Below are 24,853 nucleotides of genomic sequence, written 5' to 3' on the forward strand. Positions count from 1 at the left end.
TTCCCAGGTTCAAGCAATTCTCCTGCCTCAGCCTCCTGAGTAGCTGGAATTACAAGCACATGCCACCACACCCAGCTGATTTTTGTATTTTTAGTAGAGACAGGGTTTCACCATATTGGCCAAGCTGGTCTGGAACGCCTGACCTCAGGTGATCCACCTGCCTCGGCCTCCCAAAGTGCTGGGATTACAGGTGTAAGCCACCGTGTCTGGCCCTCACTGAATATGTTTTAATGCTCTGATTCATATTTCTTCAGTCCTGGGAACAGTTGGAGTTGAAGCAGTTACAGATTTTCATTTCTGCTTTTCATTTCTACTTACTTTTCAACATTAAAATAACACTGAACCATTTTCCTAGTTGATTTTGCAATCCAGAGATAGATTATAATTATTTACTATTTTGGTTGGTGTAAAAGCAAATAAAATAATTGACCCAGCAGAGGTTACGACAAATATTCTAAAACATAGGGAAAGTTGTATCAAAGTTCTCCTAAATCATCTTTTCTGAGAAAACACTAAATGTCAGATGATGCCGGTGCAAGGGGAGCACCAGAGGCCCCCAGGGGCCTGGGATGGGGAACCACTGTGGCTTCCGAGGAGACTTAGGCAGTGGCATCGGGGCCAGGGCCCCTGAGCTGAGGAGGCAAGGCTGAAGACAAGAGTGGATGCCAGTCACCAGGCTGGGCTGCCTGGTCAAGGATATAATTTTAAAAACATTGTTTTAAATAAAAACATAAAAAATTTCCCCTAAATTACAACCTCAAAAAAGAAAATAACCTCTACACATTATATAAGAAGGAACAGTTCTGTGGACCACATTCACATCAGTTTCTTGATCTGATATTATACTATAGCTTGCAAGACCTTACCATAGCAGGGGGTGAGGGACTGAGGTAGCAGCTCAGGGAATATCTTCCTGCATTTTTATATGTGGCTTCCTGTGAAACTATGGTTATCAGGATATTTTTAAAATTTTTTAAGTATAGATAAAATGATACTCACCTGAGCCACAATAGACAGAATTCCTACCATAGCTATGAATGCTGCAATTTTAACAGATCCAAAACCTATGACCTATGGAAATGGAATGAAAACACGTTAGTAATATAGATATTATAAAATAATAAGGAACATTATGTTCTATTACAATGATAAGTCTAGGAAAATTCATAAAACCAGTGGCAAATTAAGACATGCTGAAAGCTGAACCTATATAACCAGTAATTTATATCTAAAACTGATGTAAGAAATCGTTATAAGCAGGCACAACTTAAATTGTGAAATGTTTTATAGACATTTTCTATTATATGTCTACCTGTTGTTTTATATACCCTCTCCATCCCCAACCCACAAATTGATAAATATGGTATCAAGTAATAAAAAATGAAACAAAATGACTGACTTTTGATGCTGCCAATACAGCATTGCTCATTAGCAAAGCCAGTGGCTCTCAACTTTGCCTGCACATTAAAATCATGATGTAAGCAAAAGACAAGGGATAAGGAGAGCAAGGGAAGGAGAGCAGTGAGATGCTGGAAGACCACTGGAGACCAGTTAAATCAGGCTCTCTGGCGGTATGACCCGGGCACAGGTATGTTTTAAAAGCTCCCATGGTGATTCTAATAAGCAGCCAAAGTAACCTGGCATTGATTTCTAAGCCTCTGACCGTAACAGTATCTCTGAAATGTCTACAACTTTTAAGACTTAAATATCAAGTTTTTAAAAAGTTACGTTATTTTGGGGCTAGGCGCAGTGGCTCACGCCTGTAATCCCAGCACTTTGGGAGGCCAAGGCAGGCGGTTCATCAGGTCAGGAGTTCGAGACCAGCCTGACCAACATGGTGACACCCCGTCTCTACTAAAAATACAAAAAATTAGCCGGACGTGGTGGCGTGTGCCTGTAATCCCAGCTACTCAGGAGGCTGAGGTAGGAGACTAGCTTGAACCTGGAAGGTAGAGGTTGCAGTGAGCCAAGATTGTGCCACTGTATTCCAGCCTGGGCGACAAAGTGAGACTCCGTCTCAAAAAAAAAAAAAAAAGTTACATTATTTTGCCCTATATTAAAATTCAGGAAAAGGACCTTAAAAATTATGGGATTAAATTATATACATTATTCTCATTTCACAAATGAGTGTCTTGCTTCCAGGGACACAACTGGCTAATGAAAAGTCCTAGGGCTAGAACCTCTGGACAGCCAATCCAGTGCTGCTGACATTAACATTTTGTTTGAAGTTTTAAAAACTGGAACCGGAAAATGTAGATTTAGGGATTCTCAGCCTTTATTTGTAAATATATATTATTGTTAAAGAGCTTTATTAAGATAGAATTTAAATACCATACAATTCACCCATTTAAGTGTGTAGGTCAATGGTTTTAGTATATCCAAAGAGTTGTGCAACCATCAGCACAATCAAAAGTATTTTCATCATTCCTCAAAGAAACGTAGCAGCCATTAGGAGTTCTACTCCCCTAACCTTCCCATCCCCTAACCGTTAGTCTACTTCCTGTCCCTATGGATTTGCCTATTGTGGGCATTTCATATAAATGAAATCATATAATGTGCAGTACTTTGTGACTGGCTTCTTTCTCTGAGCATGTCGTCAAGGTTCACCTATGTTGTAGCACGTATCTGTACTTCATTGCTTTTTACTGCTGAATAATTAACATTCTAATGTATAGGTATATTTGTTAATCCATTCATTAGCTGATAGACATTTGAGTTGATTCTACTTTCTAGACATTATGAATGATAATCTGTGTACAAGTTTCTGTGTTAGAAGTGTGTTTTCATGTCTCATGGGTATATATACCTAGGAGTATGTTTGCTGAGTCATATGGTAACTATATGTTGAATATTTTGGGGAACTGCCAGGCTGTTTTCTACAGCAGCTGTACCATTTTACATTCTCACCAGCAAGTATGAGGGCTCCGATTTCTCCACATCCTTGTCTGTCTTTTTGATAGCCATCCTAGAACATGTGAAATGGTTATCTCATTGTTGGTGTGACTTGCATGTCCTTGATGGCTAATAATGTTATTCTTCTTTTCCTGTGCTTATTGGCCTTTTGTAGATCTTCTCTGCAAAATCCTTTGCCTGTCTTTTCAACTGAGTTGTCTCTTTATTGTTGAGTTATTGTAAGATGCTATTAAGTCTTTTATTATAAAAGTTCTACATGTATTCTGGATACAAGTTATTTATCAAATATATGATCTTCAAATATCACGTGCAAATTTAACTAAAATGTTAGTGTGTTAATTGTTCTTAGCAGCCAGCAATAATGTAAAATAACATGGAATGATTCCGATTTGTCATAATTGGTGGTGGTGGTGACATGAGCATATGTGTAGGAGAAAAGCTAGAAGAATAAAATAGTCATAGTTGTTTATTACCTACATAAAGAGATGTAACTTTTTTTTTAGCTTTCTTCCTTGGACTGTCTCATCTTCCTACATTATTTTCTGTGTTAAATGCATATGTAATGTAATGCACAAATTAATTTAGACGCAAGTATAATTTTCTACACTATCTCACCATTCTTCCCTCTAAATCTCTAGCATACAACCACCAAAAATGAACAAAAGAGAAATGTCTGGGAAAGGTCGGGTGTAGTGGCTCATGCCTATAATCCCAGCATTTTGGGAGGCTGAAACAGGCAGATCACTTGAGACCAGGAGTTCAAGACCAGCCTGACCAACATGGTAAAACCCTGTCTCTACTAAAAATACAAAACTTAGCTGGGTGTGGTGGTGCATACCGATAATCCCAGCTGCTTGGCAGGCTGAGGCACAAGGATTTCTTGAACCCAGGAGACAGAGGCTGCAGCGAGCCAAGATCACGCCATTGCACTCCAGCCTGGGCAACAGAGCAAGAATCTTGTCTCCAAAAAAAAAATAAAAATGTAAAAAGGTTTTATTTATATGCCACCACGTAAAATATTAATCCCATACCCTCAGGAAAACTATCAGAATGAAGAATTTAATACACTTCATTTTTAAATACAACCAGAAAAAGAGGAATTTATCTTAGGAGGAAGCTTGCTGTGTCAAAGTAAACCATTAGGAAAAGGCCTGCCTTCCAATGAAATCAGTAAAAGACCACAGGATGCAATGGAAAGGCAGCTTAGGTCTGAGCAATCCCAGAGAGCTGAAGAACAGTTGAAAGGGGAAGTTTTTTGTTTTCTTTTTTTTTAATTGCTTTAAGTCAATTATCTGTTTTGGGGGACAAAATAGGGTATAAATTTTTTTAAAGTGTAAAATACTCTAGAGAGGGAAGATTTTGATTAATGCTTTTGAGTCCCCCTGAAGTCCACAGCAGCAGTTGAGCTATGACCTACTGAAGATGCCTCAGCAAGCTGGCTTCAATCAGACCTGGAACAAGGGCAGGTCTGAAATAAGTTTTATCTGTTAAATTTAATTATTATTATTAAAGATTTAAAACATTACAGTACATGAATGTTACAGTAGCTTCATGCACAACTGTCAAAACTTTAAAGCAAGTAAGGTGTCGTTCAGTGGGTGAATGGATAAACTGGCAAATCCAAACAAATGCCAAAAACAAAATGAGCTATCAAGCCATGAAAGAACCTTAAATGCATATTATTAATTGAAAGAAACCAATCTGAAAAGGCTACATACTGTATGAAAAAAGGTAAAACTATGGAGACAATAAAGAGATCAGTGGTTGCCAGGGGTTGGTGGTGGAGGGAGAGATAAACAGGCATAGCATAAGGGATTTTTGCAGTGAAAATTCACTGTGTGATACTGTAAGGGTTGATACATGTTATCATGTCATCATATGTTTGTCCAAACCCATAGAATGTACAACACTAAGCATGAACCCTAATGTAAACTGTGGACTTTATGTTAAGATAATTTGTCAATGTAGGTTCATCAGTTGTAAAAATTTCCCACCCTTGTGGGAGATGTTGATAGTGGAGGAGGCTATGCATGTATGGGGATAGGGGATATATGGGAAATCTCTATATCTTACTTTCAATTTTGCTGTGAACCTTAAACTGTTCTAGAAAAATAGTCTATTTAAAAAAAAAAAAAAAAAACAGGCTGGGCACAGTGGCTCACGCCTGTAATCCCAGCATTTTGGGAGACCGAGGCGGGTGGATCACTTGAGGTCAGGAGTTCGAGACCAGCCTGGCCAACACGGTGAAACCCTGTCTCTACTAAAAATACAAAAATTGGCTGGGCATGGTGGTGCACGCCTGTAATCCCAGCTACTCGGGAGGCTGAGACAGGAGAATCGCTTGAACTCAGAAGGTAGAGGTTGCAGTGAGCCAAGATCGTGCCATTGCACTCCAGCCTGGTGGACAAGAGCAAAACTCCATCTCAAAAAAAAAAAAAGATAAATTATGTTTCTGCTAATTCTGGTTAATTCTCAAGAAAAAAAAATTTCCACAGTAATTATCTTACTATAAATCATTGCATTAAAGGTGCCCTGTTTACTAATTATATGCCAGCACCTACATTTATAACTAGAAGCAAGTTCACATGTTTTTTCCTCTGCGGTGGTTTCCTCAAAATATCTTTAGACAAATCTCCATCTTTGATTTTCCTGGTATTGAAAGACTACTAGCCACTCACTACTCACCTGCCTGAGATAGAGAAAAAAACTTGAATACTGTCCAGCTTCAGGAAGGTATGAAAGAAACACGGTGATGCAGATTAGTAAGACAGTAGAATCTTTTCCAACTTTCTTCAACGACTGAGAATAAGCAGAAAGAACACACTTAAAATGCCAATACACATTAATGTTGCCAATGTTCTGGGACATCAGCTTCATTATTTTGATCTATTAAGATGAAAAACAAAAGTCAAATGGTTAATAAAAGGAAGTTCTATCACCATCTTTCTGAGGAAGTTACAAGTCTTAATTTCAGAGGTATGTATTTCAAATCATATAGCTAGAAAAAAAAGAAAAAAAATAAACCCACAAAACACACTTACTCATCTTTGTTAACACACTGATTAAAATCCCTGAACAGATCCCGAACTTCCTATAAACAGAACCTGGAAATATATTCCTACAGAACCTTTTAAGAAAATCACTTCTCTCAATTCATAATGTAACTTCTTTAAAGCCATATTCAGTACAGAGGTTTCCGTATATGTAAATTCACTCTATTCTTCAAAGTGTTCATGTTCAACTTTTATATCTGGTAGACAAATAAGTACGCTCCACCCATAAGGTCAAACTGGTAAGAACTTGTTGAATGTTACAACCTTGTTGAAAAATCCTTCTTACATACATTGGATTGTTGAATAGAACGAAATGGTAAGTTAATACCAAAGGAGTGGAAAGTGCTACAGAGCTTCTAGCTCATCAGACCATAGCTTTTATGTAATTAATAAGCAAAAGCAGCTAATGTTTGTTGAGACTTTGCTGGGCAACAGACACTAGGCTAGTTAATTTACACACATTAACAGTAATCCCCACGATTGCCCGGAAAAGTAAGCCACAGTAGCTCTACTTCACAGAGGAGCTTCGATGCATAACTTGATCACTACAAAGGAAGGTGGGAAGCCTAACTGGCTGGCTCCCAACCCCACTACTGGCTTCCTTCTCTAAATATTTCTTTTGGTGTCTGACATTGTGACAATAATAGAACAGGCAGGATCCCTAGGTCATGCCCTCCGGGGGTATTTTAGAAAAAGTAATTTCTGATTGATTACATGAATTTTTCTGAAAGGTAAACTTGGGGGACGAAAAGCAGAAACCAAACTGCTGGTTCTTTTTTTGTCTACAAACTTTTTTTTTTCCCCAAGAACAATTTCAAACCAGGTAGGGTAGAGAGAAGGTGAGAGATAAGATATGTTTTCCAGTGACACACCACCTTCCCATGCCAAAAAAGAAGGGGGTGGAAAAGGAGAGGAAAGGAAGGGAGGTAGAGAGGGAGAGAGAGACATATTATAGAAAACAATACTCAATCTGTAACAAACAAATTAAACGTCTCTGGTCAAAATTAAAATAACTCATTCAAACCAAAGGCATTTATCCTTTTTGAGTTAAAATGAGTGAAAATGACCACTTCAAATGACCACTTTCACTTATTTTGTTTAAAAAGGATGAAAACAACCATGCAAAAAGAAACTCTCTTCCCAAACTCTCACCAAGAATTAACTAGACATTTTCTTTCTCTTCGTTTATGACATGCTTAAGTACCAATTCTATATATTTCTTAATAAAAAGACTAACTCAATCCCTTACTTGCAATTAATTTTTTCTATTTTTACTAAAGAAATAAGTCAACAACTGCTAGGATCCTTGAGGCTGCACATACATACTTTCATTTGCTTGGCTTAGAAAGACATTTAGGAAAGTAAATATTTCCATATTTTTATTTACCGCAAAAGGGTCTGCTTGTTTCCAAGAAATCTGAGCTCCCCAGGAAACCGGTCTCATTTTCTCAGGCAGAGATTCTGGAACAGCCACTAAGATGAAGCAGATGTCCAGAAGAGCCACCACTGTGGCCACCAGCACAACGAGGCTGTCTCCGTAACTGGCAGAAAGATATGCTCCAATGGCCGGGCTGCTGACAAGACTAGCCGCAAAGGTGGCTGAGACCTGTGGGAAAGCACACTCTCACCCAGGGTCCCATAGGTGAACACCTCTGGGGAAAGCATATCCTTACCCAGGTCTGCCTGCTGCAGGTACACACCTCCAGGGAAGCACACTCAACCAGGGTCCCACAGGTGCATACCTGCAGCCATGCTTCCCTGGCTTTAAGTAAGACAAAAGAAATGTGTTGCATATAAATTTTAAGAATGAAAGAGAATTAAAGTGATTTAAGAATGTGTTCATAAACTATTAACTGGAGATACCCTGCAGAGCTACAAGAGTAAAAAAGGATTATCTTATTACAAATAAAAATTGTAAAAACCTTCTCCACAAATAAAACATTAGCTCTTTGGTCTTCTTTAACTGGGGACCGGGGATGTGAGATGGTATGAAAAGAATTCCTGCAGGGCTGATGATAAAACTTACAAACTACTCAAGTACTGTGCTTGATTTAATCTTCTAAAAACTCTGCACTGTTTGAACATTTTATCATTTGGTGGTCATTTCATTAGCACTGCCTGGGGTCAGGGGGAACCCTCTGCTGTTCTTAGAAAAAAACTATTAACAACAACAGAGAATTTGTTGAGGTGGAAGTTGAAGCTTTTTGACTAGACAGCTGTAGATTTCTGTGTCTCTGTCACCACCTGACCCTATCCAGTATAGAGACCACAGAGCCAGCTAAGCACACCCACAACCTGAAGCCACATTGAGCCCCTTCACAGTGCACTCCTATAAGCATGTGGAATGTCCACTTTATTTTAGAACACAATCTGAATGATCAGATGCTTATCGGGCAAACTCCAAATTATAACCACACTAAATGTCAAATGCATATCTATAAGTTAGCTTTTTAAACTTCTAATGGATTTTATTAAAAATCCCAAAAATTCTGGCAATAAAAAATTCTTTTTCATCCATCATCTCCCAACTGAATTAAAAAACACAGTATATCTGAAATTAGTATTATACTAAAAGTACTATAAAAGCTAAAACTCAAGTATTTTTGGAGGGGAAAAAAGAATGTGGAAAATTCCAATGTGGGGAATAGGAATCCTTTGTTCAATATTTACTGAGAATCTACTATGTACCAGATGAAGAAGACAAAGCTCTTGCCCTCAGGTTTTCCCACTTTATTCAAGAATATCAGGGCAACCAAATAACTGCATTATAAACTGCAACGACAAGCAAACAGTTATGGGAACATTCCTACACTCTTCTCAGGTGTTAAGGGGGCACTGCTGCAGCATCTTCCGGTGTTAAAGGGTCTATGGCCTCATGAAACTCTATGCAAAATGTGTCTATCTTAAAGCCTAAAGTAGCCTACTTGCTTAGTCTGTGTTTTTATCTAAACTCCTCTTTCACTTAACATTCAATACAACTCTGATGAATAAATCTAAAGAATGACTTCCCCACAACAAACTCTTAGTAAGTGTTAACTCACTTATTAACATGACTAATCATTGCCGTAGCCCTGAAAGAATTACCACTTTCTTGGTTTACTGAAGAAGTCTGAGTAAGGAAGGTGTACACATTTTTATATTGTTCTTTAATGGGTCTCAAAATGCTCCTTAGAACTTGACTGACACGTTCTGTAATTAATTGGCAATAAATTCTCCTATATCTAGAAGATAGGTAAACTGCAATCCAGGCAGCCTTGCATGCTGAGTTGCTTCTGCTGGCTGGGAGCACACTTCAGCTAAGTGCCGTCTCAGTCTGGATGTGTGCGCTCACTGATTGCTCTCAATGCCCCTGTGAGTAGATATTAACCCTAACTGCCATTATACAATGAGGAGCTGAGCTGGAGAGGGTAATTAAGTCACAGGTGCTTCTGGTTAGAACTCTCTTAAATCTTTCCTGAAAGCACTACTGCTCAGCACAACAGCTGTGTGAAGGGTTTCCCAGCTGAAAGCGAGAAACAAAAATCTAATATTGCAGAAAAATGAGTATCTCAACAGGTATTTCCCATGCTGTAGAAGAAAGCTGTCCCTCACTACGCTGTTGGCCAAGCCTTATGGGCACAACTTGAACAACCTGCCTTCTTGTTTTTGTTTTTTCTTTTCTTTTTTTTGGCGGGGCGGGGGGAGGTTGTTAATTTTTGGAGTTTTGGGGGACATTTTTTTTTTTGAGGCGGGTCTGACCGTCGCCAGCCTGGAGTGCAGTGGCGCGATCTTGGCTCACTGCAACCTCTGCCTCCTGGGTTCAAGCAATTCTCCTGCCTCAGCCTCCCAAGTAGCTGAGATTACAAGCGCACACACCACGCTCGGCTAATTTTTGTATTTTTAGTAGAGACGGGGTTTCACCATGTTGGCCAGGATGGTCTCGATTTCTTGACCTCATGATCCGCCCCCACCTCAGCCTCTCAAAGTGCTGAGATTACAGGCGTGAGCCACTGCACCCAGCCTATTTTTGTTTTTGGTGTTCCTGAGTGAGCTCCAAATCTTGTCTTCTTCAAAGCTTTCCTATCAGCTTCTATCTTTGTCCTCCTCCATCACGACTCTGAAGATGCTCCTTTTTAGGGCATGACATGAGAGGGACATTCAGGAGTGGAGGGAAGAAGCAAGGAGAGAGAGAGAGGGAAGGTAGAAGAGTCAGAGGGAAGTGGGGTTGAAAGAGTAGTTTTCAAACTACTGATGTCTAAAGTCAACAAAGTAAAAATTGTTGTGTTTTGTGGAATAGTAGTAACCCATTTATATGCCCATCATTGATTCAGGAAGTTATTCATTCAGTCAGCAATGAATGAGAACTTACTCTACTCCAGGAAGTAGATTTAAAAGACCCAGGAAAAGGAGATAAATAACCTAAGTTTCTGGCATTCAATCTCCCTCCAACCTATTCCCCACAACCTAGCCAGATCATCTTTCTTCTTCCACTTTCTTATTCTGAATATTTTCAAATACAGAGGAAGACGGGAGAAGGGTACAAAGCATACTTCCATGTCTCACAGGTTCAGGCATGGAACACACATGCCCACACATGCACATCCACATGCTATGCTATCTTTTCCCCTGAACCATCTGAAAATAACTGGCAGAGTCCTGACACTAATGTAAAACGCTTCAGCTATCTTCTAACAAGTCTTTCTTCTACATAATCATAATGCCATTATCATGCCTGAGAAAATTAGAAACACTGTCAGGTTTTAATTATCAGAAAAAAAGGTCTCCTATAACTTTTGTTATTCAGCAACTATGGATTTGATGAATGAGTGAATGTAGCCCTTTTCTACATACCATGTTCCAAATGTATGTCCAAAACACACAACCACTAATAGAGTTAACAATGGATTAACATTGCTGAGGTTTAGCACCTCTCCAAATTAGGTGCACAAAGAGCTTGTGCAACTTGACTGCTTAACGCTCCTCAGGGGATCAGTTAACAAGAAACAAATCAAACTAATTTTTTAAAAAATTCAAATGTTCAATTGTAATCCCCAATGTTGAAGGTGGGGCCTGGTGGGAGGTGATTGGATCATGGGGGTAGTTTCTCATGAATGGCTTAGCACCACCTTCCTTGGTTGTTAATAGTGAGTGAGTTCTTGTGAGATCTGGCCGTTTAAAAGTGTGTAGCACCTTCCCCTTCACTCTCTCTTCCTCCTGCTCCAGTCATGTGAAGATGCCTGCTCCGGCTCTGCCTTCCATCATCATGAGTAAAAGCTCCCTGAGGCCTCCCCAGAAGCAGAAGCCTCTATGCCTCCTTTATAGCCTGCAGAACTGTGAGACAATTAAACCTCTTTTCTTTATAAATTACCCAGTCTCAGATATTTCTTTATAGCAGTGCAAGAAAGGACTAATAAACTCACTTTCCAGTAAATTTCTAATACAATGTTAATTACTGTTCTGGTTAAAAAATATGTATAGTCTATTATCTTACCCATCCATAAGCTGTACTTCGCTCGTGCTCCTGAGTGACATCAGCTACATAGGCAAATATAACAGAAAACGTGACCGAGAAGACTCCAGACACAGAAATCATCGCAAAATACCACCTATAAAAAGATTATTTTAATGACCCAAGGGAAAGGGAGTGTATGTTCACTTTCATTACCTGAGCCAAAGACATGTAAAGATTACGCACCAAGAAATAAGTATACTTGTATATGTATGTATACTTAAATATATCAAAAAAAATTTAAGTTAAGACAGGAAGAAGTAGAAACATTCTAATTTCATCATTGTTCAAAGGGGGTCAGTACATGCCCCCTAAAAAAACAAAAGAAGAGGAAAAACAAAGAATAAGGGGATTAGGTAAAAGTTATATTTTTAAAGGTAGCCAACAGACAGAAAAAAAACTTCTCAAATATCCTAGCTGTAAGGAAAAGACATACAACAAATGATTTGAAAAGATCTACATAAAAGCAGAAGTCATAATGAAAAATATTAGTGTACTTAAGACTAAAAATTTATATCATGTGATAGATGCTTTTTTTAAAAACCCAGTTTAAAATTAACAAAGAAAAACCTTATAGAACAAAAAGTGGGGTTTACTCCAGGATAGAAAAATATTTTAATATTTAAAAATCTATTAATATAATTACTCATTTTAGTAGCTCTAAAGAGAAAAGGTGGGCGGATCACGAGGTCAGGAGATTGAGACCATCCTGGCTAACATGGTGAAACCCTGTCTCTACTAAAAATGCAAAAACTTAGCCGGGCGTGGTGGCGGGTGCCTGTAGTCCCAGCTACTCAGGAGGCTGAGGCAGGAGAATGGTGTGAACCCGGGAGGCGGAGCTTGCAGTGAGCCGAGATCGCGCCACTGCACTCCAGCCTGGGCGACAGAGAGAGACTCCATCTCAAAAAAAAAAAATAAGAGAAAAGGCAAATAATATCCATTAATGCTATAAAGTCATCAAATAAAATCTGACATGTACTCAATGTTTTTAAAAAATCTGTGGATACAATAGGAATATTTTTCAGTCTAAAAACCAGCTTAACACCTAATGATGAAACATTACAATACTCCCTTTATATATATGAAGAAAATAAGCCCAAAATCTTCACTTTGATTTACTAATATTCATTAGTCAAAGCAATTAGCAAAAGCAGTGAGCAGTATGAAAACTGGAAGGAAAGAGAAAAAATTATTTACAGATGACATTAATATACCTAGAAAACCAAGCAATTAGAAGAGCTCATGTTGTAGCAGAACAAAAAGGATAAAATTTATAGGAACAAAACTTAAGAAATGTATAAGATCTAAAGAAAAAATATTAAGCCAGAAAAAGGACATTAAAAAGTCCCAACTCATTGGAAAAGCATGACATCTTGGACATAAAGACTCAATACCAAAAAATTCATCAACTCATAGAAAATAAAATGATTATAAGTACCCAATAAATTTAGAATGTGATAGGTGTTAGCATAAAATTCCTACCAAATAATCAAATGAAAATATTTTCACACGAGCTAAAAAAAAAAAAAAAAAATCTATTAATAGGATTAAAAACCAAAACAAAACTTCCATATGTAAGTGTGTTCTTCACATAAGAAAGAGCATCTCTGCAATAGGAATACATACCAAAATACCATCTTCTGTTATCCAAAAAAAACAACTAAGTTACAGCTCACATGCAAATTCCAACCAACCTTTGGTAACTAAATGGGCTTTGGTCACATGCTAAATATTCTCCCGATTTATACAAAGAAAAAAAAAAAAAATTCAGCTGCGCACTGTGGCTCACGCCTGTAATCCCAGCACTTTGGGAGGCCGAGGCAGGTGGATAACCAGGAGTCAGGAGTTCAAGGGAAGCCTCACCAATATGGTGAGACCCCATCCCTACTAAAAATACAAAAATTAGCTGGGCGTCTGTAGTCCCAGCTACTCAGGAGGCTGAGGCAGGAGAATTGCTTGAACCTGGGAGGCGGAGGTTGCAGTAAGCCAAGATCGTGCCACTGCACTCCAGCCTGGTCAACAGGGCAAGACTCCGTCTCCAAAAAAAAAAAAAAACAAAACGAACTCAAATTCACATTATGATTTAAAATAGGCTATCAGCCTTATTATGGTATATTTTAAAGTGACTCCCGCCTATTATGATATAAACTATGTTTGTGTCAGTGCCCCACAGTGATGAGCTGACAAAAATAATATATTTACAAAGTCAACTAAAAGTCACAGTGATGAAGACAGGATTGTTAGCCCATTCTCAGGGTTAAACTCCCATACCTGACATCATGGCAACATCAGCTGCCTGAAGAGGCATCTTTTATTTCTATTTTTTCACCTAAGTAACTTATCTCAGACTTAATTCTAGAATGTCTTCACTACCCCATTTATAAAATGGATATAATGACAACTGTCCAAACTGGTTTTCAGTATTACCAGAGAGATCAAATGAAAACACAAGCACAACTGCTTTGTAATAGTTAGGAAGTGCTCTGCAAATATAAGTATAATTTACATGTGACTCAAAACAAGCAGTCAGGAGGTGAAGGGCCAAGTCACTCACCATGGGCTGATCCTCATCAGTGGGATTGGGAAGCAGGTAAAGAATACAGTGCCGAGGAGAAAGGGCTTCCTCCCCCACACATCAGACAGGGCACCAATGAGTGGGGCACTCAAAAAAGAGAGCAGACCCTGGAGAAGAAATCAAAGCAAAGGTTAGTTTTATAATCTGATCACTCAATTACCTGTAATTCATATTTTCTAAATGCATTAGCTCTAATTCATTGTACTGCCCCCAAAACAGAATAATACTTTGAAACATTAAATACAAACTACAACTAAAAAAATAAAATTAGGCCTGGCGTGGTGGCTCATGCCTGTAATCCCAGCACTTTGGAAGGCCGAGGCGGGTGGATCACTTGAGGTCAGGAGTTCAAGACCAGTCTGGCCAACATGGTGAAACCTCGTCTCTACTAAAAATACAAAATTACAAAAAGTTAGCCGGGCGTGGTGGCAGACGCCTGTAATCCCAGCTACTCGGGAGGCTGAGGCAGGAGAATCACTTGAACCCGAGAGGCAGAGGCTGCAGTGAACCAAGATCACGCCTTTCTACTCTAGGCTGGGCAACAAGAGCAAAACTGTTGTCTAATTAAAATAAAATCTAAAATACAATTATAACCAAAAATGTAAATGTTCTATCAGAAAGGGAAGGAAGAAGTAAAACAGCTTGTTTTCCAGAAGAAATTAGAAAAAAGCGATGACATGATATATATATATACCCACATTTGACCCTTAAGATGAAAACACACCAAGCATATGGGAAGAAGCTAGAAATTTGAATCACTTTAATAAATATATATGGCATATCAATTCTGCACAAAACTGCATTAACTGGTACAATGACACCCAAATGAATGTACACCATATACTATACCCAGGGCCTCACAGGGATAAAGAAGAGGAATGTACATATGCTTAATGATCAAAAGAAAACTAGATTCTTTGTCAACTTTGTCAATCAAAGTAAAGTTCTCTCTGCCTGATGAGTTTAGGAAGAAGGAGATAATCCAACCTGAACAACAACTACAGTTGAAACTAAGGGGAAGAGAGTCTGACATAGATAACACCACACAGAAGCAAAGGAAGTCAAGGAACTCACATTCACTGCTTGCCCACTATTTGCCAGTCACTCTGTTGGCTGGCCACCTTCATTTCAATGCTACAGATAAGCAGCAGGGTGGGGAGAGCAGGGATGGACAAGAGTAGAAAAATGCTGATGAATAATGAAATAGGTGATGAGTACACAGGTATTCATCACACTATTCTTTTGTGTATCTGAATTTTCATGATACATCTTAAAAATTCCTCAGCACATCACATAAATAGGACACTCCAAAACCCGGCTCCTGACACACATCCTCTGCTGTGGCTGCATGCGATACTTCCAGTTTTCTGGACATACAATGTTCCTGCGTGCCAACAGGCCTTTGCATGCATATCCATCCCACACTTGGAGCCTGGAAGCTGCTAGTGATTCTTCCCAACCCTGGGAGAGAAGCACCTCCTCCTCTATCTAGTCTCTTAGCTCTTCTATTATAATTTCAGCACTCCATTAAATCACTTGTTATTTGTCTACCTTCTCTACTGGATTCAAAATTGAGATTAAGGTCAGAAGGATGACATTTCTTCTTATCTCTGTACCCGTGGTGCCTATCACAGGGCCTGGTAAACACTGGTTTTCAAATACGTTTGGTGAATTGAATAGAACTTTTCAGAGAAAATCAACTTACAGAAGTCTCCAAGTTCACATAATTGGAAAGAAAAAGGAACAGATTCCAACCCCCTATCAGCCACCAACTGATTAACCCAGGACAGAGGACATAGGTAAACTGATAAGAGGAGGGACTCAAAGTGAAGCAGCTTCGTTGTCTGGGGAAATACCTGCAGTTCATCATCTTGCACCAAGAAGATTAAGGACATGGGCACACATGGGTGGGTGAAGGAGGGGAAAGTTTAATAGGCAAATGAAAGAAGAGAGCTTCCTCGTACAAAAGAAGGATTATTATTAATACTTTATATAAAAGAAGCTGTGGGTAAGTTTAGCTTCAGGCATAGCTAGATGGACACAGGGAAGGAGTTGTTCATATAGTGACATCTGGGTTCTCTCACCAATTCTTAGTAAGGTGTCTCAATATAGTAAGCAAGACAGTTTTTGCAATCCTAGGCTTACTACAAGTTAAGTAACCCCAGTAGACTGAGAAAATCGCAATACCTCTAGCAGAAAATTCCTCTGGAGAAATATCACTGATCTAGTTTGGATCATTTGCCCATTGTCCATGCAACTAGTTTAAATCTCTACACAGCCAACCCTCTGTAGATTCATCCAATCATGGATGAAAAATATTTGGAAGAAAACAATTAAAAATAAGAACACAACAATAAAAAATACAAATTAAAAAATACAGTGTAACAACTATTTACACAGTATTAGGTATTATAAGTCATCTAGAGATGAATTAGAGTATAAGAAGACTGAGAATGAGTGGCCTAACAGGTAGAAAGAAAACTATGCTAGGTCAAGTGAAGAAAGCAAGTAAAGAAAGCCTTTTAAGAATGAAAAAGGGGCCAGGCATGGTGGCTCATGCCTGTAATACCAGGCATGCTGGGAGGTTGAGGCGGGCGGATCACCTGAGGTCAGGAGTTCAAGACCAGCCTGGCCATGGTGAAACCCCATCTCTACTAAAAATACAAAATTAGCCGGGCATGGTGGTGCGCACCTCTAATCCCAGCTACTCGGGAGGCTAAGGCAGGAGAATCGCTTGAACCCAGGAGGCGGAGGTTGCAGTGAGCCGAGATCCTGCCATTGCACTCCAGCCTGGGCAACAAGAGCAAAACTCCATCTCAAAAAAAAAAAAAAAAAGAAGAAGGAAAAAGGTTCGGAATAATTCTGGTGGAAACGTGAGTGCGGAAGTCTACTTGTAATGAATGTAAGATAGCATGGCAAAGAAAGAAATGGGGTAGTAGCCTGAGGAGAAAAGGAAAAGAGGTTTTGTTTTTAGATTGGAGAACTAGAATGCTTGTATGCTGGTAGGAATAATGTAGAGGGAAAATTTAAAATACTGGGGAAAAAAGGCATAACTGCTGAATTCTTGAGAATGGATGAGATATGTGAAGAAGCTGGCTTTAGAAAGGAACAAGGACAGTTCATCCTTAGAAACAGGAGAGGAGGTAGAGTATATGAGAACAGATACATGTAGGTGGATAGTAGATGTGGTGATGGGAGACTGAAATTTCTCTTTGCATTGCTTCTATTTATTTAGTGACACAGTTAAGGTCATTAGATGGTGGAAAAGGTATTGCCTACAGACAGAGTAGCTGGAGAATTAAATTTTCAAGCATTGGGGTTTAGCCAACCAAGTGTGACAGAGTAAAAAGAGGGCACGCTTTATATGCAAAGCAGTAATTATAATGATTGACCACAGAATTTAAGCCAAGAAAGATGAAAGTGAGGATACAGGGGTAGGGGTGACAGTGAAAGGCAGGTAGGATGGGTTTTCAGTGCTGATATACTGAGCTGTAGTAAAAAATAGAGTAAGCTAGAATGGTAAGGAGGTAGTGGTTGAATACTAGGATATATAGAGAAACAGTATGTATAATGGTTAGAGTTTGGATGCTGGAAGCAATACTTTTTGGGATAAAATTCTGATTTGAGCAATTGCAGCTGTGAAACAATGGGCAAATTATTTATCTTTCTCTCTCAATTTACTTACCTATGAAAGGGAATAATGAGTACCTATCTCTTAGAAAGTATGCCATTATTAATACTGTGTAATGGTTAGACTTAATTATAAGTGAATGGCTAACAGGGTGGAGTGAAATAGATCAAGGAACTGAAAGACCACTATTATTGGAAGGATAATCTGTGTGGATATTGAAACCACCAAGAAATAAGACAGGTCTTTGCCGGACACAGTGGCTCACGCCTGTAATCCCAGCACTTTGGGAGGCCGAGGCGGGAGGATCACGAGGTCAAGAGTTTGAGACCAGCCTGGCCAACATGGTGAAACCCCGTCTCTACTAAAAATACAAAAATTAGCCAGGTGTGGTGGTGTGTGCCTGTAATCTCAGCTACTTGGGAGTCTGAGGCAGGAGAATCACTTGAACCCGGACAGCGGGGAGTTGCAGCAAGCCGAGATCGCACCACTGCACCCCAGCCTAGGCGACAGGGTGGGACTCCGTCTCAAAAAAAAAAAAAGACAAGTCTTGAATATTGCTAAAATTTCCCATTCAGCCACTGGTAGGATTATATTGTTGCACATTAGTGGTAAACACAAATTACCTAAATTTGGTCATAATAGTTGTTAAAAACAAAATTTTTAAAGTATTGATTTTAAAACTATTTAAGTTTAATGTAGAATATTTTTTGCTAAATTTAAAATTTTACCCTAATTGTTATTTCACAATTTTTTCTTTTATATTTGTAGAATATACTTCAACAACAGCAGCAAAAGGTTTCTCAACAATCTAGAGTTGTTCAGAGTGAGACTGAAAAGTTGTATTAGCAGTTCATAAAGGTCTGTTGTATGTGGCAACACAATACATTGTTATAAAGCATAATGTATTTATGGAAGTAGAAGGTAGTTCTTTCCAAGTTTATGAGAAAAAACATTTCAGATTTTTAACTACTTTCCATTTTGAATTCATTGTTTCTTTCCAAGTTTATGAGAAAAAACATTTCAGATTTTTAAGTACTTTCCACTCTGAATTCGTTGTTTCTGATGTAAGTAATAAATGTATTTTTACTTTAGGATTCTAATGGTTTTGTGAGGATTATTCCAAACAAAAGAGTGGCAAATTGGGAATTTTATTTAGAAATGTACTTATGCATAAACTCTGTATGCTACTAATACTTTAGTCATAGTTCTCTGTTTTAACTGGAAACAGAAAGTCTGTAAATCATGTCTAGGTTGTGTTTCACTTGTTTATGTATCCAGTGTTTGTTAAATAATAAAAAGTACCCAAATGGGAGGATGTCTCTGGCACACCCAGCTAATTTTGCATTTTTAGTAAAGACAGGGTTTCTCGATGTTGGTCAGGCTGGTCTCAAACTCCCAACCTCAGGTGATCCGCCCACCTCGGCCTCCCAAAGTGCTGGGATTACAGGCATGAGCCACCGTGCCCGACCTACCCTGACTTTTTTTTTATGCAATGTGTCCTTCTGAACACTGTAGACCAAGCCCCAGAAGCTGCACCTGTGGGAAAGGCTGTATTTGTTATCTGTAGTCAGTCCAGGGGGATCCGAGGGCCACAGTGGCTGCCAGTGTGGGACAGAGCGAGGGGGCAAGCCCAGAGTGTTCAGCCATGGCTGAGCTGTACACCAGCACCATGGTAGCCATCCCACCAATATGCCACATGGCCTGGCCTGCCCGGCAAGCTGCTCAGTGGCCCTGCGCATTGTGTACCGTCTCAAGGGCTGCAGGAAGGCCAAGTTACTGGCTGTATGAGAGTAGTACCCCAGGAGCTCCTGAAAGACCTAGTGCCAGGACCAGTGTCCCTGGTGATGGAACGTTCAGAGGAGCTCAACAATGACCTAAACCCCTTTACTCCTCTTACAAGGTATCCGGATTCCTGATTATGCCTTTATGCAAGACTTGGCCAAGATGTATGAGCATCCTCTTGCTCTCACTAGTGCTGACCTCAGCTCCCAGGACAGTTCTCTGAATGCCATGGAGTTATAAGACCTCTGGCCTCAGTTGTCCTTGGTCATTGATGGGGGACAAACTAGGGATAGCCAGATCCCTGAGTGTTACCTTGGCTCAACTGTGGTTGACTTATCTGTGCATAGAAAGTTTGGCATCATTCGTCCAGGCTGTGTCCTGTAAAGTACTACAGCCTTCCTTCAACAGAGGTATGGGTTGCACCCCTCATGTGCATCCTACTTGTGAAACTCAGGAAGCAGGAAGGCCCATGGCCTGGTGCTGGACACTCTGTGTCCGTCCACTGATAATTGCCAAGCCCTCACTTGCAGAAGCCACTGGGGCTCCTGCAGTAGTCTGACTTTTTTTTCTTTTTTCTGAGACGGAGTTTCGTTCTTGTTGCCCAGGCTGGAGTGCAATGGCACGATCTCGGCTCACTGCAACCTCCGTCTCCCAGGTTCAAGCAATTCTCCTGCCTCAGCCTCCCAAGTAGCTGGGGTTACAGGCATGCACCACCACAACCGGCTAATTTTGCATTTTTAGTAGAGACAGGGTTTCTCCATGTTGGTCAGGCTGGTCTCAAACTCCCAACCTCAGGTGATCAGCCCACCTCGGCCTCCCAAAGTGCTGGGATTACAGGCGTGAGCCACCGCGTCTGACCTAGCCTGACTTTTTTTTTATGCAATGTGTCTTTCTGAACACTGTAGACCAATCCCCAGAAGCTGCACCTGTGAGAAAGGCTATATTTAATATTTGTAGTCTCATATATCAGCCAAAAGCTGAATGGAGAGATTAACAACATTCCTAGGTGGCATTATTCTAATAAGTTTATTTTTTTAATTGAAAAGTAATTTAAATAGCAGATTTAGAATCTAATGAGAGCCTCCTTTCTGCTGGGTGGTAGCATTCAAAATGGTTCAGACCAGCTACAAGTGCCAATGCTGTTTAAAAAGTCTCAGGTGACCAAAGGCATGGGTTGGCCTCCTGAAGCTGGAACCAGGTAGAGCCACGGGCCAAACACTCTCTCCTCTGAACCAGTGGAGCTAGTGGTGTCAAATACTGTAATTGCTGGTGGGGAGAGCAGTCATTTTGATCTAACCCTGGGATGTCGGCTCAGTTGGTGGGGGTGGTCCAAATTAAAGAATATTGAGAAATAAATCTCCACTATCCTTTTCAGCCAGGGACTTTTTTCTTATTTATTCATAAATTAAGTTGTAGTTATACCTGTAACACTTTTATCTAAGTCCAGTGTTCTCAGTAGCCTTTGGTCTATTTATGTGTACTAAGTGTTCAACATAATTACTGTTGGGCATTTGAACTCGGCTTTTCTTTAGTAAAAAGACATACAGCTATAAAAAAAAAAGTACCCAAATGATAAAAAATAAATAAAATGCCATTTTACATATAAATATCCTCAAATTACTTTTGAAAACAGGCAAATAATAAATATTATTTATTAATATTTAACATTATTTATTATATGAATGTTTTTTAAGAGCTATGAAAATAACGAATTACAATGGCTAAATTCAGCACATTACTAGGGCATAATTTTTTTTTTTTTTTGAGACGGAGTCTCGCTCCGTCGCCCAGGCTGGAGTGCAGTGGCGCAATCTCAGCTCACTGCAACCTCCATCTCCCAGGTTCAAGTGATTCTCTTTCCTCAGCCTCCCCAGTAGCTGGGACTACAGGGGCCCACCACCACGCCCAGCTAATTTTTTGTATTTTTGGTAGAGATGGGGTTTCACCATGTTAAGCCAGGATGGTCTCCATCTCCTGATCTCGTGATCCGCCTGCCTTGGCCTCCCAAAGTGCTGGGATTACAGGCGTGAGCCACCGCGTGCAGCCTTGGGAATAATTTTAAGTATGTTGTTCAGTACAATGTATAATTATGCATAGATTGACATTATCTAAACTGGAAAGCACAAATTAGACCCTATACTCATATGCTTTACTATAAGAGACTAAAAAATACTATTATACTTTAAACCCCTATTTAACACTTTTCCTATTTAGAGAAAACAAGTGCAGCTCACTGCCAGCATTCATATGATTTTACATACACACACTCTTTGAGGCTGAAGCAAATATGATTGATTTTTCAATGTGAAAATAAAATATAAAAAGTGTTCTTGGAGTTATTTCTAAACAGAACTAACATCAGAATCACCTGAATCATCAGAATTGTCTATTTCAAAAAAGTGGATTCATCAAATGAATCTACAGCCGGTAACTGTTCGAGAACAATGTTAACATCACAGGTAGAAGTGCTGCGTTTTCCAGGATTTGACATTTTCAGTGATAGAGTGTTACTATAGTTTGTAACTGGAAACACCACTACTAAAAACAGAATACAGGCCAGGTGCAGTGGCTCATGCCTGTGATTGCAAGACTGTGGGAGGCCAAGGCGGGCAGATCACTTGAGGTCAGCAGTTCGAGACCAGCCTGGCCAACATGGTGAAACCCCATCTCTACTAAAATTACAAAAATTAGCTGAGCGTAGTGGTGGGCACCTGAAATCCCAGCTACTCAGAAAACTAAGGCAGGAGAATTGCTCGAACCCGGGAGGTGGAGGTTGCAGTAGGCTGAGATCGCACCACTGCACTCCAGCCTGGGCAACAGAGCGAGACTCCATCTCAAAAAAAAAAAAATTATTTAAAAGAATGAGGAACAGTCAGGCGCAGTGGTTCACGCCTGTAATCCCAGCACTTTGGGAGGCCAAGGCAGGCAGATCACGAGGTCAAGAGATCGAGACCATCCTGACCAACATGGTGAAATCCTGTCTCTACTAAAAATACAAAAATCAGCTGGGCGTGGTGGTGCATGCCTGTAGTCCCAGCTACTCGGGAGGCTGAGGCAGGAGAATTGCTTGAACCCAGGAGGCGGATGCTGCAGTGAGCCGAGATCTCACCACACTGCACTCCAGCCTGGTGACAGAGCGAGACTCCATCTCAAAAAAAAATAATAATAAATAAAGAATGAGGAAAAAGAATGCTATCAATAGAATGATGTCTTTTGTTTCCAAAGTCTATATACTAAAGCAATGCAAAAATAATAATAAAAGCAACATGTTTTGTGGCAAAGTTATCCTGGAGTAAATGCAGCACCGCTGGTGAGTATTCTCGGTGCAAACAGGAAAACGGTTTAAAGCCGTTTTTATATATATCATATTAAAATCGACATAATGAATTAAAACTAATTAAATCAAGTGGCTGAGTTATTACAAAGCCATGGCCAGTGTTACTAGCTTGGCTTCCTTCTTCCTCAGATATACTTCTTTTTAGTATACCTAAAAAGAAGATGGTAGCAATTGCCCACTTCATTCTGTTGATAGGCAGAGAAGTTAAAAGTTACATAATAATTAAGCCCTTTTGTGTACACAATAATAAAAATGAAGTTAGGCCTATAGAGTATTCACACTGCTATTTGCCAGTAAACCATTCTATGCCTTATGTATTTGTGTTGTATTTTAAAGTGACTTTTAATAACCCAGCTAAAAATTTAGATTTCAGTCTCCAGAACAAATAGTATTTGTTTCCCAAAGTCCCACTAAAACTTCCAGAGTTAAACTACCAAGGATTCCTGACTTTGGTTCATTACAAACCACATAAATTCTTTCTTACCTTTACACCTTGAATGAGACCATTCATGAGGAATGTGTGTTGAGAAAATGTTTCATGTAGAACCTACAAAAAGCAAACAAACATCAAGACAAATTCAAATTTAAGTTAAAGGAAAAATTTTCTGCCTCTCTTAATGGCATGCTACATAAATGAGCCCTGCAATGAAAAATTATAAAATATCAATAAAATCAAAACAAATAAATAAACAAACTGTGGTACATCCAGACTATCACTAAAAAGAAATGAGCTACCAAGCCACTAAAAAACATGGAGGAACCTCAAATGCACACAGTTAAGTGAAACAAACCAATCTGAAAAGGCTACATATTGTATTGTATAATTCCAAGTATATGACATTCTGGAAAAGGTAAAACTATGGAAACGATAAAAAGATCAGTGGTGGCCAGAGACTGTGAAGGAGGGAGGGATGAATAGGCAGAGCACAGGGGATTTTTAGGGCAATGAAAATGCTTTGTATGATACTATGATGGTGGATACATGCATTATATATTTATCAAAACTCAGCATATAGAATACCAAGAGTGAAACCTAAACTACAGAATTTGGGTGATAACAGTATGTCAATGTAAGTTCATCAAATAAAACAAATGTACCCCTTTAGAAAGGAATGTCCATAGTAAAAAAAAAAAAGGGGGGGGGAGGTATGCATATGTAGGGGAAGGGATACAAGGGAAATCTCTGTACCTTCCTCTCAATTTTGCTGTGAACCTTAAATGACTCTTTAAAAAATTAAGTCCTTAAACGGAAATTAAAATCTACTCACAAATTATTTCCAACCTTTCCTCTAACAACATTATTTTTAAGGTTTAGAAAAAGTTTGTCATCTCAGCTACTGACATTTGAACTCTACTTGCCTGTACTGAAGAAAAAGAAAAGCAAATGAAGGACACCAAATATTTCAAGTGAAATACCAAAGTTATAAGAAAAAATCTTCCAAAAATAATAAATGTAAGTCACAGAGATACAGAAATTTTCTTTAAAGAATATAAAGACTAGAACTGTTGAATAACTTGATTTGTCACATGCATCACAAAAACATGGTAAAATGCAAAACAAAAACGTATTTTTAAAAAATGCTTATCGGATCATGTCAACTTTTTTTTTTTTTTTGGAGATGGAGTCTCACTCTGTCGCCCAGGCTGGAGTGCAGTGGTGCAATCTCAGCTCATTGCAACCCCCGCCTCTCAGGTTCAAGCGATTCTCCTGCATCATCCTCCCGAGTAGCTGGGACTACAGGAACCTGCCACCACGCCCAGCTAATTTTTGTATTTTTGGTAGAGGTGGAGTTTCACCATATTGGCCAGGCTGGTCTTGAACTCCTGACCTTGTGATCCATCCACCTTGGCCTCCCCCAAAGTGTTGGGATTACAGGCGTGAGCCACCACTCCCAGCCTGATCATGTCCATTATTAACCCATTGTCTCTCAGTCCCACATTCTCCCTTCTATACTCTTATCAGATCAGAGATAAGAGATTATGGACATTCCTCTGACTCCCTTTCCCCACAGGCTTCCTCTTAGTTTCTTTCAGTGGGAAATACAGGGTGGAGTGAGTGCTGGTCAACACTGCA

General features: G+C 39.4%; 1 protein-coding gene and 1 pseudogene across 6 annotated transcripts in view; one reads left to right on the plus strand and one right to left on the minus strand.

The window, feature by feature from the left end:
* The window catches only part of MFSD14B (major facilitator superfamily domain containing 14B), an 86,875-nt gene that overhangs the window by 8,536 nt on the left and 53,486 nt on the right, over positions 1-24,853 (minus strand). For 5 of the 6 annotated variants that reach the window (XM_063788510.1, XM_024345771.3, XM_054658289.2 and 2 more), the window contains 6 exons: positions 23,264-23,326; positions 14,009-14,136; positions 11,437-11,551; positions 7,354-7,572; positions 5,599-5,712; positions 1,000-1,071 (listed from right to left, as the gene is read on the minus strand). In XM_063788510.1, the coding sequence (XP_063644580.1) occupies positions 1,000-1,071; positions 5,599-5,712; positions 7,354-7,572; positions 11,437-11,551; positions 14,009-14,136; positions 23,264-23,326 (711 nt within the window). The remainder of the gene's footprint in view (positions 1-999; positions 1,072-5,598; positions 5,713-7,353; positions 7,573-11,436; positions 11,552-14,008; positions 14,137-23,263; positions 23,327-24,853) is intronic. The other variant, XM_063788512.1, reaches the window with a different exon arrangement.
* LOC100613357 (threonylcarbamoyl-AMP synthase-like) lies at positions 17,100-19,889 on the plus strand (annotated as a pseudogene).

The sequence above is a fragment of the Pan troglodytes genome, chromosome 11 (assembly GCF_028858775.2).
Source record: "Pan troglodytes isolate AG18354 chromosome 11, NHGRI_mPanTro3-v2.0_pri, whole genome shotgun sequence".
NCBI lineage: Eukaryota > Metazoa > Chordata > Mammalia > Primates > Hominidae > Pan > Pan troglodytes.